A 21,597-nucleotide genomic window follows, 5' to 3' on the forward strand; every position below is an offset into this window, starting at 1 on the left:
ATGGTGTGGTGACCAAAAGCATTTGCTTATAGCTTGAGATCGACTTGTGTTTTTCCAACCATGGGAAGGAAGAAAGTGAGTGTGAAGGACAGTGCTGAAGAAGAATAAGCAGATTATATTCATTGAATTCAAAAACAAAATCGTCAAAACACAGCCTAGCGTGTCGTCAACTTGATGAAGCAGTCGGAACGTAGCGCTGCTCGTCTGCACCAAACTGACGCAAAAAGAGTCTAAACGATTTCCAAACGGTATACATTTATCCATGAAAATATTGTAGAATCTGCTGATGGTGTGTTTGAGGGAGACGCAGCTTGAAGGAGATACCATAGAAGTCCGCTCTCTATATTATTATTACATTACTTCATAAAACTACTGTAGTTGTTTGTAATACATTCTTCTATTGTATTGTTTTCATGCAAAATGTATCTAAATGTTTTCTTTTTTAAGTCATGTAACATTGTGGAGAATATTCATCTATGTTGCTGCTTCTTGATCTTAGCGCCGCTTTCGATACCGTCGATCATAATATTTTATTAGAGCGTATCAAAACACGTATTGGTATGTCAGACTTAGCCTTGTCTTGGTTTAACTCTTATCTTACTGACAGGATGCAGTGCGTCTCCCATAACAATGTGACCTCGGACTATGTCAAGGTAACGTGCGGAGTTCCCCAGGGTTCGGTTCTTGGCCCTGCACTCTTTAGTATTTACATGCTGCCGCTGGGTGACATCATACGCAAATACGGTGTTAGCTTCCACTGTTATGCTGATGACACTCAACTCTACATGCCCCTAAAGCTGACCAACACGCCGGATTGTAGTCAGCTGGAGGCGTGTCTTAATGAAATTAAACAATGGATGTCCGCTAACTTTTTGCAACTCAACGCTAAGAAAACGGAAATGCTGATTATCGGTCCTGCTAGACACCAGCATCTATTTAATAATACCACCTTAACATTTGACAACCAAACAATTAAACAAGGAGACTCTGTAAAGAATCTGGGTATTATCTTCGACCCAACTCTCTCGTTTGAGTCACACATTAAGAGTGTTACTAAAACGGCCTTCTTTCATCTCCGTAATATCGCTAAAATTCGTTCCATCTTGTCCACTAGCGACGCTGAGATCATTATTCATGCGTTCGTTACGTCTCGTCTCGATTACTGTAACGTATTATTTTCGGGCCTCCCTATGTCTAGCATTAAAAGATTACAGTTGGTACAAAATGCGGCTGCAAGGCTTTTGACAAAAACAAGAAAGTTTGATCATATTACGCCTATACTGGCTCACTTGCACTGGCTTCCTGTGCACTTAAGATGCGACTTTAAGGTTTTACTACTTACGTATAAAATACTACACGGTTTAGCTCCAGCCTATCTCGCCGATTGTATTGTACCATATGTCCCGGCAAGAAATCTGCGTTCAAAGAACTCCGGCTTATTAGTGATTCCCAGAGCCAAAAAAAAGTCTGCGGGCTTTAGAGCGTTTTCTATTCGGGCTCCAGTACTCTGGAATGCCCTCCCGGTAACAGTTAGAGATGCTACCTCAGTAGAAGCATTTAAGTCCCATCTTAAAACTCATTTGTATAATCTAGCCTTTAAATAGACCCCCCCTTTTTTAGACCAGTTGATCTGCCGTTTCTTTTCTTCTCTCCTCTTCTCCCCTGTCCCGTGCGAGGGGGAGTTGCATAGGTCCGGTGGCCATGGATGAAGTGCTGGCTGTCCAGAGCCGGGACCCCGGGTGGACCACTAGCCTGTGCATCGGTTGGGGACATCTCTGCGCTGCTGACCCGTCTCCGCTCGGGATGGTTTCCTGTTGGCCCCGCTGTGGACTGGACTCCCGCTGATGTGTTGGATCCACTGTGGACTGGACTTTCACAATGTTATGTCAGACCCACTCGACATCTGTTGCTTTCGGTCTCCCCTAGAGGGGGGGGGGTTACCCACATATGCGGTCCTCTCCAAGGTTTCTCATAGTCATTCACCGACGTCCCACTGGGGTGAGTTTTTCCTTGCCCGTATGTGGGCTCTGTCCCGAGGATGTCGTTGTGGCTTGTACAGCCCTTTGAGACACTTGTGATTTAGGGCTATATAAATAAACATTGATTGATTGATTGATATCTAAATAAGCAACAGTACTAACATTACAGTCTCATTACAGCAACATCACGCTAGGTTAGCCTATTGATATAAGTAGACAGTCAGGTAAGCAGGTCATGTAAGGCCCCGTTTACACTAAGATAAGGTTATCCAGGGTAAATCACACCTAACCTTATCCGTGTCCACACACAATAATGCCACTGTTTAAGACCTCCGCTCCCCTCCGTCCGCCGGCGCAACGCGACTTAGTACGCATGCGCGGAAAATGCGCACGTCATAGTCACCTCCAGTGTTGCTTTGTGTGCAAGTTCTTAAATGTAACTTATCTGAACAATATCCAATTAACTGTAATCCAGTGTGCTATGGGGCCCTATTGTAGTGAATCACACCTGAGCCATCATAAATTAATCAGATCTTTAATGGACATGTGAAAGTAAACGATGTGATAAGGAACATTTTACATCAATCAATCTAGGGATGTAGATATCTGGTCAGGACACTCCTCACTCTTTTGCCTTCACCTTCATTGTCCATTTGTTTTTGGTGACTTTATATACTCTGGACCTAGACGTTGAGTCCGCGACATACATGGTGGACAATAACTGATACAGTCTGCTTTGCCAGTCCAAATGCATTCGCCGTTTTCCTCGACGGCCAGGTAATACAAAGCACATGCTACCTTTTTTATTACATCCACGGGAGCTCGCATTCTCGTTGTCTCTCCTTCGAAAATGGACAAAGTTTTTCGGTAAGTAGAAACACAGCTGACACGGCCGGACATTGGGAAGTTCTCTTGCCGTCTGAGAAGTGTTGTATCCCAAATAGCTGCAATCGCTTTCTCTTAAGGTATTCATGTGTGATTTCCACAAGTGTCTGTACATGTAGAAGAAGGAGAAACACGTCTGGATGACTCGCCTCCATATTTCCAGTGGTTAGCGCCAAGTTGCAAAACCGCTTTATTATGAAGCTGGCTGTGGCGCGTTCTTTCTGACGTCACTTCCTGTGTGGGCGCGGTCTTTCTGGCGTCACTTCTTCTCCGAACTCACTTTGTAAACGATCAATGAGTCCATACAAAGCTAAGTGCCCGAGATTCAAGAAATACACGGCTGATTTAGCCGTGTAAAAATTTGTCCGACGAGGGGGACCTTAAAGGATGGGTGAGTGTGGCTGAAACGGAGCTTAAGCTGAATAATTATTCGTTTAAGGGGTTAAACGACTTAGTGTAGACATGGCCTGAGCCAGGGGTGTCCAAACTTTTTCCACTGAGGGCCAAACACTGAAGAATCAAAGCAAGCGGGGGCCATTTTGATATTTTTTTATTTTAAAAACCAATACAATATATGTATAAAAAAAATACATTTAGGCCTTCACTCAGACTTGATCCCGGGGACCCCAAAGGGTTTAGGTAAAAAATATATTAAAAATGTGTCATTATTTAGTATTATTATTATTATTATTATTATTATTATTATTATTCAAAGTTTAAATCTCTAGATCAACATTAGGTCTATCTGTCAATATAAAGTTGTTTTTAAATATTAAAGTCGTATGCCCTTTTTGTCAAAGAAATCCCTGTTTTTTTTATGGAAAAAACACAAGATATGCAATGTTTTCCCCCGATAACATTTTTAAGTGGAAATTTTCAAATTATATAATAATTGGAGCTTATAACATAACTCATAACAACATTGATTTTTATTTATTATTATTTGTTGAGCAATGACACTTAAAAAAAAAAAAAGTCCCACTAAAACAGGGTCCTGCTCAGTAAATTGTTTAAAAATAAATGGTACATATTTTTTTTAAACTTTTAAAGGCCTACTGAAATTATTTTTTTTAATTTAAACGGGAATAGCAGATCCATTCTATGTGTCATACTTGATCATTTCGCGATATTGCCATATTTTTGCTGAAAGGATTTAGTAGAGAAAATTGACGATAAAGTTCGCAACTTTTGCTCGCTGATAAAAAAAAGCCTTGCCTGTACCGGAAGTAGCGTGACGTCACAGGATCTAGTATTCCTCACAATTCCCCATTGTTTACAATGGAGCGAGAGATTCGGACCGAGAAAGTGACGATTACCCCATTAATTTGAGCGAGGATGAAAGATTTGTAGATGAGGAACGTTACAGTGAAGGACTTGAGAGACAGTGATGGACGTATCTTTTTTCGCTCTGACCGTAACTTAGGTACAAGCTGGCTCATTGGATTCCACACTCTCCTTTTTCTATTGTGGATCACGGATTTGTATTTTAAACCACCTCGGATACTATATCCTCTTGAAAATGAGAGTCGAGAATGCGAAATGGACATTCAGTGCCTTTTATCTCCACGACAATACATCGGCGAAATGCTTTAGCTACGGAGCTAACGTGATAGCATCGTGCTTTAACTGCATATAGAAACAAAAAAAATAAACCCCTGACTGGAAGGATAGATAGAAAATCAACAATACTATTAAACCGTGGACATGTAAATACACGGTTAATGCTTTCCAGGCTGGCGAAGGTTAACAATGCTGTGCTAACGACGCCATTGAAGCTAACTTAGCAACTTAGCAACCGGACCGCACAGAGCTATGCTAAAAACATTAGCTATCCACCTACGCCAGCCAGCCCTCATCTGCTCATCAACACCCGTGCTCACCTGCGTTCCAGCGATCGGCAGAAGGACGAAGGACTTCACCCGATGCGTTTGGCGGCCCGGAGACGTAGGAAGTCAAGGTGAGGTCGGCGGCTTGCGCGTCTGCTCTCCAACAAAGTCCTCCTGTTGTGTTGCTGTAGTCCGCTGCTAATACACCGATCCCACCTACAACTGTCTTCTTTGCAGCCTTCATTGTTCATTAAACAAATTGCAAAAGATGTCCAGAATACTGTGGAATTATGAAATGAAAACAGAGCTTTTTGTATAGGATTCTACGGGGTACCATAACTTCCGTTAAACTGACTTCGTCACGCGCATACGTCATCATACCGCGACGTTTCAGCCGGATATTTCCCGGGAAATTTTAAATGTCACTTTATAAGTTAACCCGGCCGTATTGGCATGTGTTGCAATGTTAAGATTTCATCATTGATATATAAACTATCAGACTGCGTGGTCGGTAGTAGTGGCTTTCAGTAGGCCTTTAACACAGTAGTCTCGAGATCAACTTCAGATCTATCCGTCACTTATAACTTTTATTGTTGTTTATTATGTTTCTTGTTTGTTCGTTTTAGGCCCTTCTTTAAAAAAATAAATAAAAAAACTTATTTTTTATATGGTAAACACAAAATATGCAACATTTTCCCCAAAAAATATCACAAAGTGTAATATTTAATGTGACGTAATTAGACCTTTGAATAGATAAACAATTCATAATAACATTGTTTTTGATTCATTATTATTTTTCAAAGAAAGAAACAGCCTGCATGACAGCTTTGTGTTATTAGAGTCAACATTGCAAAATGTTCGTGTTACATTTCACCTGTTTGCTCTTTTTTGCCCCTTTTTATGTTTTTTTATTTTTTTAAATCGTATTTTTAGAATGTGCCGTGGGGCCGTTAAAAAATTACCTGCGGGCCGCAAATGGCCCCCGGGCCGCACTTTGGACACATCTGGCCTAAGCCATGTGCCTGCTGTACAGTACAGTGGCGGCCATCTTAGCGGGGGCAACTTTCCCCTTTAAGGCAATGAAATACATTGCGTTGTATGTTGAAAATAAAACATAACTTGCTCCTTTCTCAATGATTTTCATGCAGTTTACTTTATTAATAATATAAAATATGCGCTAATAAAACACATTAAGTCATTTTTGTAAAAGAAAATAATAATTATAATAATAATAATTACCTATAAAATATGATTGCCAGTCTTTGTTTCTACGGATTTATGGATATGATGATATGGGTTAGCATATTCGCTGAAGAAAAAAAGTGCCACTTCCCCGTCTGACTAGTAGGTATTTGTCAGAGCTCCAGACTTTATCTCAAAATGCAAAGTAAGACATATTTTGCAATAAAGAGTGCATTGTGCATTATACCTACTGTATAATCAAAGTAGCTTAAACGTTTTTCAAGCTTCTTGGGGGGTAAAAAACAACTACATTGTGAAATACACCAATCAGAAATACTATATATAATATGAAACATAAATGTGACATACACAGTTGACACTGAGTAACGATGATATGCTTTTGACGCGATTATCCATCATCATTCCATATTCCTTTAATTTCTTTGGCATTTTGGCTCCACTGCCGCATTTCAAAGCGTTTCCATTTGTAACTATTCCTTCATTTGTGTCATTCAATTGTCAAAGCGTGCTACTGTACTGTTTTTTTGCTTTTGAAATCACCCTGAGTCACGATGACGCGCCAGCAGAGTGGAAAAAAAATGACGACCTTCTCGACAGCAGAGATGTTTTCATACTGCTTTTGAAGAGCAGTGCGTCAACAGCCACTAATATCACATCAGAAATGTGTTTTGAACTTCAGTCATTGCTGCGCCTTTGGCTGCTGCGTGGTCTCAGAGTTCAAACTCCTGCACCAAAGACTAGCAGATCTTGTTTTAGTCACCCACAAAGATTACTTCTGCTTCACTTTTGTCTGATTTGCACCATATGCTGCTGGAAAATCAACAGAGGTGGGTAGAGTAGCCAGAAATTGTACTCAAGTAACAGTACTGTTACTTTAGAGATGTATTACTCAAGTAAAAGTAAGGAGTAGTCACCCAAATATTTACTTGAGTAAAAGTAAAAAGTATGTTGTGAAAAAACTACTCAAGTACTGAGTAACTGACGAGTAACCTGTTCGTTTAATGATGACGGCAACAAATAATGCACAAAAACATAAAAATAGCAATGAGCAAATTCAGAGCCAGGAATATCTCTTGAGCAACTAAAACAATAATATATATTAAAATAATAATACATTAAAATTAAAAAAATTAAGGCGAATTGAGCCACAATAACTTAACAGCACCATAGGCTCAGGCATTCATTGATTGATTGATTGAAACTTGTATTAGTAGATTGCACAGTACAGTATATATTCCGTACAATTGACCACTAAATGGTAACACCCAAATAAGTTTTTCTTGGTGTACCACTAGATGTCCACTTGTCCACTACAGGTCTTTAAAGGCCTACTGAAACCCAAGACTACAAACCATGCAGTCTGATAGTTTATATATCAATGATGAAATCTTAACATTGCCACACATGCCAATACGGCCGGGTTAGCTTACTAAAGTGCAATTTTAAATTTCGCGTGAAATATCCTGCTGAAAATGTCTCGGTATGATGACTCCTGCGCGTGACGTGACGGATTGTAGAGGACATTTTGGGACAGCATGGTGGCCAGCTATTAAGTCGTCTGTTTTCATCGCAAAATTCCACAGTATTCTGGACATCTGTGTTGGTGAATCTTTTGCAATTTGTTCAATGAACAATGGAGACAGCAAAGAAGAAAGCTGTAGGTGGGAAGCGGTGTATTGCGGCAGGTGTTGTGGCGGATAACGCACCCCCGCCGTAGAATGCACCCCCTGACTGTTGTGCCGGATAACACAGCCGGTGTTTCATTGTTTACATTCCCGAAAGATGACAGTCAAGCTTTACCATTGGCCTGTGGAGAACTGGGACAACAGAGACTCTTATCAGGAGGACTTTGAGTTGGATATGCAGACGCAGTACCGTGAGTACGCAGCTGCGGCTTCCAAACATTTGATCGCTTGCCCGTACGTGCGTGCCGCTATGTGCATGTCACGTACGTAACTCTGGGGACTTTGGGGAAATATATGTGCTGTATGAACTTTGGGGAGGTGAACGGTACTTTGGGCTGTGGGATTGAGTGTGTTGTGCGGGTGTTTGAGTTGTATTGGCGGGTTATATGGACGGGAGGGGGGAGGTGTTTGTTATGCGGGATTAATTTGTGGCATATTAAATATAAGCCTGGTTGTGTTGTGGCTAATAGAGTATATATACAGTGGGGCAAAAAAGTATTTAGTCAGCCACCCATTGATTGTCAATGGGTGGCTGACTAAATACTTTTTTGCCCCACCGTATGTCTTGTGTTTATTTACTGTTTTAGTCATTCCCAGCTGAATATCAGGTCCCACCCGCCTCTCACAGCATCTTCCCTATCTGAATCGCTCCCACTGCCCTCTAGTCCTTCACTCTCACTTTCCTCATCCACGAATCTTTCATCCTCGCTCAAATTAATGGGGAAATCGTCGCTTTCTCGGTCAGAATCGCTCTCGCTGCTGGTGGCCATGATTGTAAACAATGTGCGGAAGTGAGGAGCTCCACAACATGTGACGTCACGCACATATCGTCTGCTACTTCCGGTACAGGCAAGGCTTTTTCTATCAGCGACCAAAAGTTGCAAACTTTATCGTCGATGTTCTCTACTAAGTCCTTTCAGCAAAAATATGTCAATATCGCGAAATGATCAAGTATGACACATAGAATGGACCTGCTATCCCCGTTTAAATAAGAAAATCGCATTTCAGTAGGCCTTTATTAAGATGAGTCACAGTGTGAGTGTTACATCCTGTGCTAACATTGCTTCATAACAACAAGAGGACATGTTTGAAGCACATTTTGAAAGTGCTTTCAGGCGTGATGCTTGGATGGGAAGAGAAAGCATGAAATGCAACTTTCATCATCTTCCTCGTCTCCCCTCCATCGCTCCGTTTACGCTCCCGGTGGCTAAATCCTACTAGGATGTTTGTTTTTCCATCCTCAAATTCAGGTAGAGTCCCATGCAGCATGCTAACTGCCAAGGTAAACGATCCGCTGCCAAAATGCAAATGAATTAAAATGATGAAATGCTAAATGATGCACCACAGCAAACACTGCCAATCTTATTAGTGTTCATTTCCACACTGATTATTTGATCAAAGCAATAAGAAAAGTCCCTATGAAGGAGTGTCAAGACTAGTTGGATAAAAAAATAAATGTACGAATTAAAGGGGAACTGCACTTTTTTGGAGTTTTGCCTACCATTCACAATCCTTATGTAAGACGAGAACACATGTGTTTTGTTTTTTTAATGCATTCTATGCCGTTAAATACAGCAAGTACCAGGTAGCTAACAATGCAGCAAATAGGAGTACACTATTCCGCTCATAAAACCCTCTAAAAAAAACAAATCCAAAAACCGCCAACAATACTCTTGACCTGAATATTTACCAAGTATTAGCAATATTGCTATTATAAGCGCTAACTCAGACAAACTAGTTTTGGCTGCGCCTTGATCACAGAGAGCTAACTACTGTATTTTCCGGACTATAGAACGCACCAGTATATAAGCCGCACCCATTAAATTTTAGAGGAAAAAAAACCCAAAAGTTCCCATATATTAGCTGCAGATATATACGTTGTGAATTTTATTTTTTTTACACAAAGTTTTTTTAAATGTTAGTTTATGAACCTTAATTGTTTCTTAATGGTGTCTGTAACACGGTAGTAAAACGGCTGATCAAACAAAGCAGAAGTCCTCCCCATGAGCGCACTAGCTGCGGAAGCTAGCTCTCCAATCAGCTAAACAGACTCAGTAACTCCACGGTGACGTTTTGGGGAATTTACTGAGGAATTTGTGAAACCGAAACAATACAAAAAGAATGCCATTGTAAGTTAATAATGCTAACACAGACACTTGTAAACGTGTTAGTGTTTTAGCTAATGCTAACGGCGCTAGCTTGATTATATTACGATAGCACGTACCTATATGCAGGAAAACACTTCTACAGACGTCACACATGGGACGGTTTAGTAAGTATAAACAGTTTTAGCCGATATATCGCAGGTTTGTCTCTGTGCGATATAGAAAATGACTATATCGTGATATTCGAGTAAACGTTCTCACACAGTTGCCTTTAGCTGCGGGCATTACACTGCAGGCATGTCTCACTCTTTCTTGTCTCTCTTTCTCACAATGACATAAAACATGCTCACCTTGTTATATACGTCACATACTGTCGCGCGTGCAACGTCATACGCTCTCGCGTAGCACAGAGGTAGCGGCATGGGTAACGTTAGCTGTGATGCTAGCGGAGCGGTGCCAGTACGGGAGAAAGAAGGTGCGAATCTGGTAACAAATGAAGGAAGAATAAATAATTCCCAAGAAAAATAGCAGGGGGTCCATCGCCTGGCGGTGGTTTGGCTTCAAGCGGGAAGATGTTGAACAGACAACTGTAATATGTCAAGTATGCGGCAAAAGCGTTGCTACAAAAATTAGCATTGCTGCTAATGTGTAGCACCATTTGAAAAGTCACCCGCTAGAGAGTGAAGAGTGCTTGAAACTCCGCATGTCAACATCTCCGGCCGGTGCCACACCAACAAAATGCCGAAGCAACAATTTCCACATCAACACCGTACGAAAAAAATTGTCTACAACAGAAGGAGATAACGTCCGCAGTAACCTACCACATAGCGAAGGACATACACTATTTGATTTCCTATTATGCAGCTCATTTTTATTTTACACTTTTTGAAATATCTTGTGTGACATCATGCACAAAAGTGCACTTTATTTGTTTTAAACTATTGTAGTGGCGTTCTGTACAAAAATTGCACTTTAATTTAGTGTTGTTTTGATATGTCATCTTAGTGACATCATGCACAAAAGTGCACTAATAGCTTGTTTTAAAATGTCTCCGACAATCTTGCACTTTCTGTTTTGGAAATGACATGGATGTTTGTGCCACTGCTTAATAACTGTTTAATAAATACAGTTTAGGTTAATTAACTTATTGTGATTTCCCTCTCTGCATGAAAGTTTAAAATGAGCATATATTAATGCAGTATGAACAAGAATGTTTTAATGTAGACACACAGAATCATCATACTGCTGTGATTATATGCATCAAGTGTTAATTCAAGGCTAGGGCAAAATATCAAGATATATGTATATCGTGTCTCGTGACATGGCCTAAAAATATCGAGATATTAATAAAAGGCCATATCGCCCAGCCCTACTTTGATTTAGAAATAATAATAATACCATACATTTTGGAGCATTTGCATGCTTGTAACATTACAGTATTTGCAAATACATTGTACAATTTTTTTTTACATTTTCACAATAAAGTCTAGTGTTTTCTACGTATAATAACCACAGTAATTTAGGGTATCTACCGTTTCCTGGTTTGCAGGAATCCACTGCATTTACTACTGTGATAAACTATTTTTGATTTTCCGGTGTTTTACTGTTGCTTTTTTAACAAATGCTTCCCATAGTCATTTTTTGCAGTGTACCAATTCCGAGTACCTTATAATTGATACCAGTACTGAACGGTACTGATTTTGTGGACATGTGCGTGTGTTCATGTGGTAATAAATGTTTGTTTTTTTGTAAAAGGTCATACCAATGCTGATACTGATACTTAAAATGTTCAATATCATTGAATGATTACATTTTTTATCACAATTATAATCAGACAAAACACAGGTGCACTTATATCAAATAAATATTTTAATGATTTCCTTATTCCCTTGTATTTCATACAATAACATAAAAACAACTCAATACGACCAAAAATTGTCACTTGTTCGGATTTGAATCCTTTGGTTTTTACCTCCTATGTTCAGGGACTTATTTACTGAGTTTTTGAACATGAACAAAAATCACAAAAAACGATTTTGCTGTAATAAAAAATATCAATGTAATCACTGTAGTATCGACCACATGCCGATACCACACTTGGTGTCATTATCGTCGATATTTGTATCGATCCGCCCTCACCTGTTAACATTCAAGAGCTCTAGTTTAGCGGTTGGCATGTCGGACTGTATCTTTCTACGGAGTGTTGTGCAGCATGTTTAGCTATTCTTTCTCCTCCAGTGATAATGCTACTTGTAGGAAACATTTATTTGCCACAATGGAGGCGGGGATGAGAGACTTAAGATGTCAAATATGCAGGACGCAGCTCGAATGTGTCATCACCATGCATTATCACGATATGACGAAAGTATAGACGTTTTATCATCGGCCAAATGTATATCATACGTGGTTTGTATTGCGCAACCCTAAACTATACATAATATATGTACTTTTTAACCTAGAGCACTATCCTCTCAGGAATACATGTCAACATACACCCAAAACCCGACAATTTTTTGCCTTTTTGCTGGAGATGCCAGCACCTCCTGATGTGTCTTCTAAATGTGAAACTAAATGCTAGGACATGAGGAATATCAGGAATAAGGAAAATAGGTACACGGAGAGGAGTTTTTAGTTTTTCATTAAGTTTTATTTGTGTTACTGTATGTAAAAATCTGCACTGCATCCACATAGTTTCCCCATTGTGGGATGAATACATCTCTATGCTAAAAGAAAAACCCTAAATGGGTTGGCCGATATGGCTGAAAACTGTATCACGATATGAGTGTTTTATATCAGTCGATATCAATAAGTATTGATATTTTTTATGACCTATCAAAAATAAGGACCAGGAGAGAGATATATTAAATGTAAACATTTTTATTTAAAATGTAACCTTCCTCTGATTATAATCTCCTAAAATATTAGGGCAGAAAGGAAAGGAAATGTCAACACGAGCATGGAAAATCAAACAATGTCAACAAGATTCTAAAATCACATTGAACACTCAACAATAAACTCTTAAAATGAAGGTGTAAAAATAAGGAATATGTAAGAAATGCTCAATAAAGTTTTACAAATTAGTGCAAAGAGTGAAAATGTAAACGTAAAAACCTGAGAACTATTTTCTGCAGGGTTACTGCCAGGAAAATTGTGCTCTAAAGGGTGAGCACGGCTAAGGCGGTCTGGTGTTACCAGTATTTCCATGCATAATTTACAAACCACTACTACTACTACTACTACTACTACTACTACGACAGTCCGTTTTAAAAACTCAAAAAAACCGCCATACTGTCAAGGTGACTTTTCCTGTTTTATCGACAATTTCTTCGCTCTCTGCCGCTCTCATTTTTACTTTCTCCTCTCACTCCATGCAGAGAATCAACCACGAGACAACAAGTCGGCGCAACCAAATTTGATAGTTGATACAGTTAACAATTGGCCGTTAGCGTGTCACTCCCACTGGTTACCAGAGAGCGAGTGGCTTTGTTCATGCAACCAACCTTGCTTTGCAAATTCCCGCTTCTAACGGGGAAGAAGAGAAAAGAATAATCAAACGTTTTATCCAACACATTTTTTATTGATATCGATTATGTGTCTATCGCAATATATATTGATATTGTTTCATCTCCCAGCCTTAATCCTAAATTAGCTCTGCTGTTCTCAGGTCACGGTCGGCTTTTGAAAATCCCAAATTTCATAGTAAAAAAAAAAAAAAAATCCTTTTGAGCGCTCTGAGCGAGAGCGTTGTCATAATTTGGAGTATTTTCTGTAATCTCGCCATGAGGGAAAATAAAGTGGACAAATGCAGTCTTGTAATTAACCTTCATCTGCCAACCCCAGAATAATCTTCTTCGTGTATTCAAGAGAAAACAATAGCATGTTAAATCGTTCTTTTCCTCAACCTACAATTCTGATTCATAATAAAGCCTATTGTCATAATGTAGTTGAACTTTTCACCCAGGCCGTTGTGGCATTGGTGTGCAATAATGTCGTCTAAAAATCACTCTTATTCTGGCCCTAAATACAGATTTGTCTTCAGCATGTAGTCCTGAATAACATCCTTGGACCAGCATATTTAGACCAAGTGGTGAGGGTTACTTAAAACAACTCAAATATTGGTTGGGATTTAAGTCTAATTTTTGTATTTTTTAAATTATTTATTATAGGAACCAAAAAGGAAGACATCAAGCAAACAATACCCCCAGTACCAGATGTAGGGTTGTCCTGATACCAATATTTTGGTACCGGTACCAAAATGTATTTTGATACTTTTCGATACCTTTCTAAATAAAGGGGACCACAGAAAAGTGGCAATACAGGCTTTATTTTAACAAAAAATCTTAGGGTGCATTAAGCAATCGAAGAACAATTTAGTCATTTAATTAAAATAGTGAACTTACTAGACAACTTGTATTTTAGTAGTACGTAAACAAACAAAGGGTCCTAATTAGTCTGTTGACGTATACAGTAACATATTGTGCCATTAATCATTCTATTATTTGTCAAAATTATGAGGGACAAACTGTAAACAATTATTATTAATCTACTTGTTCATTTACTGTTAATATCTGGTTATTTTCTGTTTCAACATGTTCTATCTACACTTATGTTAAAATGTAATAATCACTTATGATTTTGTTATTTGATACTTTACATTAGTTTTGGATGATACCACAAATTTGGGTATCAATCCGATACCAAGTAGTTACAGGATCATACATTGGTCATATTCAAAGTCCTCATGTGTCTAGGAATGTATTTATTGAGTTTATGAATGTAATATGAATTTTAAAAAAAGGGGAAAAGATTTTATGACGATAAAAAATATCGAAGTAATCATAGTAGTATCGACTAGATGCGCTCTTGTACTTGGTATCATTACAGTGGATGTCAGGTGTGGATCCACCCATTGCATTTGTTTACATTGTGACGCCAGTGAACTATTGTATCCTCCTACGGTGTTTAGCTGTTCCTCGTCCTGCAGTGATAATGATACTTGTAAGAAACATACTTTATTTGTCGTGGATTTTAGCTGCTAGCTAGCTAGCCATGTTTTAAAGCACCTCTTACTGAGGGCGTTTCAGTGTTATAACTTCACCTTTATCTTTAGTTTTTAGACCAAAATGCGTCCATTCTCCCTTGTGTCTGCTTGTAAGTACTCCGTGTGTGTGCGCTGCCGAACATGCTCCTCTGCTCGTAAAACCAGCAATGTCACGACGTGACGACGAACGCGCTGTCATGCCTGTTAAAAATAATAATAATAATAATTGGGAACCGCTACTTTTCAAACAGAGTGTAGTACCGTTTTTGATTCATTAGTACCGCAATACTATACTATTACCGGTATACTGTACAACCCTAACCAAATGGATGTTTCACTTCAAGGTTATAAAACTCTCTTTCCATGCAATGTAAAATTAAGAATTGAATATAAATGTCTCTACTATAAGCAAAACATATGACTGCAGTTTATTTATATTCATATGAACATAAACTAATTGTTTAGGGTTTATTAAATGAAATTGTCACGGTGCGGCACGGCGTTGTTGGCGTAACCCCAGGTTGCAGAGACAGGTGAAGCAATGTGTAGGTAAAAGTCCTTTCATCGACAAACTCAGGAAGCACCAGTGTTGCAGCAACAGTGAACCACGGGTGAGCAGAACCCTTGGTGAAGCAATGCAAAATAGCATGTAGCAGGAAAAAAAACAGCACTAACAGCATGTACAAACGACAAATTAGGAAGATAAACCCTCCTGGTTGGCATTTAGCGACTGGTGAGCCTCCTGATTGCCAACCAGGAACAGGTGAGGACAACAGCGTTCATAGCGGGGGTAAAGTCTCCGCCCGTTATGCCATCAAAGGAAGTAGAACTAAGAAATTAGAGCGCAAACAAGAAAATACCGTATTTTTCTGACTATAAGTCGCAGTTTTTTTCATAGTGCGACTTATACTCAGGAGCGATTTATGTGTGAAATGATTAACACATTACCGTAAAATATCAAATAATATTATTTAGCTCATTCACGTAAGAGACTAGACGTATAAGATTTCATGGGATTTAGCGATTAGGAGTGACAGATTGTTTGGTAAATGTATAGCATGTTCTATATGTTATAGTTATTTGAATGACTCTTACCATAATATGTTACGTTAACATACCAGGCACGTTCTCAGTTGGTTATTTATGCGTCATATAGCGTACACTTATTCAGCCTGTTGTTCACTATTCTTTATTTATTTTAAATTGCCTTTCAAATGTCTATTCTTGGTGTTGGATTTTATCAAATACATTTCCCCCAAAAATGCGACTTATACTCCAGTGCGACTTATATATGTTTTTTTCCTTCTTTATTATGCATTTTCGGCCGGTGCGACTTATACTCCGAAAAATACGGTATATAAACAACGCTAGAAAATAAAAATAAAAATGTATTGCAACATTTAAAAAATAGCTGTTTGTGATAACTGCTGTCCAGTTGTTATATCTTATTTTACTATCACAATTCTGAGTATCATTTGCAGGTATGACATTAAGTTGCAAGTCCAAAATGATAGATGGCAGTAGTGTATAGTTTATGGTGTGTTTTTTGTTGCACTCTAAAAGTGTTAATACTGTAAGTATTGAACTTATTACACACCAGCTGTTTTAGTGTAACGTGCATTTAGTTGTAGTTTTCATTAACAAATTTGGAGGTGTTAAAATCGCCATGTAAAATTGTTATTGCTAATTAGTAGCATGTCAGTAGCAAAGCCAATGTATATTAGCATCAAGCCAGCAAATTTTTGGAAAAGTGGAGCCTTACTTTACTTACGTTGGAGCGTTTTGAGTTGATTTCTTTGTTTGCATTAAGAATTGCCTCGAGGTAGTTTGGTTGAGTCCACGCGCCAAAGTGCGTCGGCCATTGGACGTGACGTCAAGCACAATCTAGCCTGCTCAGTGGCCTTGTGGTTAGAGTGTCCGCCCTGAGATTGTTAGGTCGTGAGTTCAAACCCCGGTCGAGTCCAAAGACTATAAAAATGGGATCCATTACCTCCCTGCTTGGCAGTCAGCATCAAGGGTTGGAATAAAGGGGTTAAATCACCAAAATGATTCCCGAGCGCGGCCACCGCTGCTGCTCACTGCTCCCCTCACCTCCCAGTGGGTGGAACAAAGGGATGGGTCAAATCCAGAGGGTAATTTCATCACATCTACTGTATGTGTGACTATCAGTGGTATTTTAACAGTGGGATGTGGGATCTGAGCCGAGGATGTTGTTGTGGCTTGTGCAGCCCTTTGAGACACTCATGATTTAGGGCTATATAAATAAACTTTGATTGATGATTGATTGATTAACTTTTAACTTTAATCTATACCGAAACATGGCACCGTTGTATTTTTCATGAAACGCTGCCAAAAAAAGTACCGGGTTCGGTACCTATCCCGGATTGTATTCCGATTAGTGACTGAGCAGGAATCGGCTGGGAAAAAATTTCATATTAAGTGTCCTGACTTAGAGATGTCCGATAATATCGGACTGTCGATATTATCGGCAAATAAATGCTTTAAAATGTAATATCGGAAATTATCGGTATCGGTTTCAAAATTATCGGTATCGGTTTCAAAAAGTAAAATGTATGACTTTTTAAAACGCCACTGTGTACACGGACGTAGAGAAAAATACAGAGCGCCAATAAACCTTAAAGGCACTGCCTTTGCGTGCCGGCCCAGTCACATAATATCTACGGCTTTTCACACACACAAGTGGATGCAAGGCATACTTGGTCAACAGCCATACAGGTCACACTGAGGGTGACCGTATAAACAACTTTAACACTGTTACAAATATGCGCCACACTGTGAACCCACACCAAACAAGAATGGCAAACACATTTCGGGAGAACATCCACACCGTAACACAACATAAACACAACAGAACAAATACCCAGAACCCCTTGCGGCACTAACTCTTCCGGGACGCTACAATATACACCCCCGCTACCCCCCCCCGCCCCCTTCCAACCTCAACCTTCTCATGTTCTCTCAGGGAGAGCATGTCCCAAATTCCAAGCTGCTGTTTTGAGGCATGTTAAAAAAAATAATGCACTTTGTGACTTCAATAATAAATATGGCAGTGCCATGTTGGCATTTTATTCCATAACTTGAGTTGATTTTATTTTGGAAAACATTGTTACATTGTTTAATGCATCCAGCAGGGCATCACAACAAAATTAGGCACAATAATGTGTTAATTCCACGACTGTATATATCGGTATCGGTAATTAAGTGTTGGACAATATCGGAATATCGGATATCGGCAAAAAAGCCATTATCGGACATCTCTAGTCCTGACATTTTACATTATTCAGCAATTATTTGGGTTCTCATTCAAATGCTTTAGATGTTTCCCCAAATATCCTGCTGTGTCCAAGAATGTGTAAAATAAAATAAAAAAAATATCAATCGGTATTTGGATCGATCTGCTCATTTCGAAAAGTCAGCATTTCCGAGTTGCAACAGGACTTTTAGCAGCAAAAAAAAGTTTGGAATTGACACAAAAAGACGCCCATCTGTCTGTCCTACCTGAGGAAGCGCTAGGAAGACGCTCATGGTCCAGGCCACAGTCAGCATGATCTTGCTCCTGGTCTTGGCCTCCCTGATGCCCAGAGGGTTCAAGATGGCCGACTGCCTGTCCAGACTGATGACCACCGTGACGAAGGCGCAGGAGTACATGGCCACCAGCTTGAGGAACATCAGCAGCCGGCAGGCGGCGTCTCCCGCCTGCCACTGCACGGTGATGTTCCACACGGCGTCCACGGGCATGACGATGAACGTGACCAGCAGGTCGGCCACGGTCAGGTTCATGATGATAATCCTGACGTGGGACTTGCGCCTGCCGCCCTTGCCGGCCGCCCACAGCACCAGCAGGTTGCACACGGCCGACACCGCGCACAGGCTGAAGGTGATGATGACGCGCACCTTGGCGGCCGTGGAGAAGGTGGGCAGCTGGAGTGCGTCCTCCGCCAAGGTGGCGTTGCAGGCGGCGCCCGGGCAGCTGTCGTTCGCCGCCTCGGGGTCCTCATGCTGGTGGAACATCGCGCCGAGACGGGTGGGTTTGATCCAAGGACCCGCGCCTGTTGCCTGCATCCACCAGCTGCGGCCGGGAGCGTGGGAACTGCGAGAAAAGTGCAACAGTTGGGAATGTGCTGGAAATTATTATTTACACACGCGGTCTTTAAAAGAACCAACTTAATTTACAAACCCCGTTTCCATATGAGTTGGGAAATAGTGTTAGATGTAAATATAAACGGAATACAATGATTTGTAAATCAGTTTCAACCCATATTCAGTTGAATATGCTACAAAGACAACATATTTGATGTTCAAACTGATAAACTTTCTTTTTTTTTGCAAATAATCATTAACTTTAGAATTTGATGCCAGCAACACGTGACAAAGAAGTTGGGAAAGGTGGCAATAAATACTGATAAAGTTGAGGAATGCTAATCAAACACTTATTTGGAACATGCCACAGTTGTGCAGGCTAATTGGGAACAGGTGGGTGCCATGATTGGGTATAAAAACAGCTTCCCAAAAAATGCTCAGTCTTTCACAAGAAAGAATGGGGCGAGGTACACCCCTTTGTCCACAACTGCGTGAGCAAATAGTCAAGCAGTTTAAGATCAACGTTTTTCAAAGTCCAATTGCAAGAAATTTAGGGATTTCAACATCTACGGTCCATAATATCATCAAAAGGTTCAGAGAATCTGGAGAAATCACTCCACGTAAGCGGCATGGCCGGAAACCAACATTGAATGACCGTGACCTTCGATCCCTCAGACGGCACTGTATCAAAAACCGACATCAATCTCTAAAGGATATCACCACATGGGCTCAGGAACACTTCAGAAAACCACTGTCACTAAATACAGTTTGTCACTACATCTGTAAGTGCAAGTTAAAGCTTTACTATGCAAAGCAAAAGCCATTTATCAACAACATCCAGAAATGCCGCCGGCTTCTCTGGGCCCGAGATCATCTAAGATGGATTCATGCAAAGTGGAAATGTGTTCTGTGGTCTGACGAGTCCACATTTCAAATTGTTTTTGGAAATATTCGACATCGTGTCATCCGGACCAAAGGGGAAGCGAACCATCCAGACTGTTATCGACGCAAAGTTGAAAAGCCAGCATCTGTGATGGTATGGGGGTGCATTAGTGCCCAAGGCATGGGTAACTTACACATCTGTGAAGGCACCAATAATGCTGAAAGGTACATACAGGTTTTGGAACAACGTATGCTGCCATTAAAGTGCCGTCTTTTTCATGGACGCCCCTGCTTATTTCAGCAAGACAATGCCAAGCCACAGTCAGCACGTGTTACAACAGCGTGGCTTCGTAAAAAAAAGAGTGCGGGTACTTTCCTGGCCCGCCTGCAGTTCAGACCTGTCTCCCATCGAAAATGTGTGGCGCATTATGAAGCTTAAAATACGACAGCGGAGTCCCCGGACTGTTGAACAACTGAAGCTCTACATGAAACAAGAATGGGAAAGAATTCCACTTTCAAAGCTTTAACAATTAGTTTCCTCAGTTCCCAATTGTTTATTGAGTGTTGTTAAAAGAAAAGGTGATGTAACACTGTGGTGAACATGCCCTTTCCCAACTACTTTGGCACGTGTTGCAGCCATGAAATTCTAAGTTAATTATTATTTGCAAAAAAAAAAAAAAGTTTATGAGCTTGAACATCAAATATCTTGTCTTTGTAGTGCATTCAATTAAATATGGGTTGAAAAGGATTTGCAAATCATTGTATTCCGTTTATATTTACATCTAACACAATTTCCCAACTCATATGGAAACGGGGTTTGTATATATTATATATGTATTTAAAATTATTATGACAAGCGGTAGAAAAGACTTAGACTTAGACACACTTTAATGATCCACAAGGGAAATTGTTCCACACAGTAGCTCAGTTACAAATGATGGAAAAGATGGAAAGGACAATGCAGGTATAAAATAGACTAAAAGCAATATTAAATGTAACATATATACATAATAATTACATAATATATGTACAGTATAGGATATATACTTATATATTATATTATATGTTTATATCATATATACAATATATAACAATTACCATGTACAATATTACAGTATATGTAACAGCTGCAGCATAAAATAGAGAGTAAATCTCTAAGAGTAAAATTGATTATTATATGTATATTTTTTTCTAATAAATGCAATTTCAAAAATTAATAAATAACCCAATTTAGGTTATTATTGATGTGTTGGTCCGATTAAAAACCCAAGAGATATGTAAAATATTTAAATTAACTTTTTTTTCAAAATAATCCTGATAACCTGCAAAATTATACTCTTCAGTATATGACAATATGAATACAAAAAAAAAAGACAATTTACCTGAAATGAGGGTCTGTGCGCATGAATTAGGGTCTCACAGAGTGTTTCCACCGCAGTGTGTGTCGGCAGCTTCCTCCATTGACTGTACTGAATTCACTTGAGGGTCTTAAAAATCCATTGGCCGGAGTGGGAGGGGCGTGTGTGTGTGTGTGAGAGAGAGAGAGAGAGAGAGAGAGAGAGAGAGAGAGAGAGAGAGAGAGAGAGAGAGAGAGAGAGAGAGAGAGAGAGAGAGAGAGAGAGAGAGAGAGAGAGAGAGAGAGAGGGAGAGAGAGAGAGAGAGGAAGGAGGGTTGCATGCTTGTCTTTTTCCACATCAGGCATTGATGCGTCTTAATATGCACATGAGCCTCACAAAAGTGTGGCCTGTTGTCTCATAAACATCATTGAGGGGTGATTACAGTATTCATGTACTTGCACGTATTATCATCTATTATAAGTCAACGGGGACCCCAAAAAACACAATAGTGTGTTGGAAATGTGTTGTCCAAAATCTAGCCTGGATGCTGGAA

The 21,597-nt window shown here is 39.7% G+C and overlaps 1 protein-coding gene across 1 annotated transcript in view; it reads right to left on the reverse strand.

The window, feature by feature from the left end:
- gnrhr4 (gonadotropin releasing hormone receptor 4) overlaps nucleotides 1-21,165 on the reverse strand; it is an 85,463-nt gene extending 64,298 nt beyond the window's left edge. Inside the window, exons 1-2 of the mRNA XM_062042560.1 lie at nucleotides 21,090-21,165; nucleotides 18,244-18,835 (exon numbers count right to left, since the gene is read on the reverse strand). Of these exons, the coding sequence (XP_061898544.1) occupies nucleotides 18,244-18,835; nucleotides 21,090-21,112 (615 nt within the window). The 5' untranslated portion in view covers nucleotides 21,113-21,165. The remainder of the gene's footprint in view (nucleotides 1-18,243; nucleotides 18,836-21,089) is intronic.
- Nucleotides 21,166-21,597: the final 432 nt, after the last annotated feature.

This window comes from Entelurus aequoreus, linkage group LG03 (assembly GCF_033978785.1).
Source record: "Entelurus aequoreus isolate RoL-2023_Sb linkage group LG03, RoL_Eaeq_v1.1, whole genome shotgun sequence".
NCBI lineage: Eukaryota > Metazoa > Chordata > Actinopteri > Syngnathiformes > Syngnathidae > Entelurus > Entelurus aequoreus.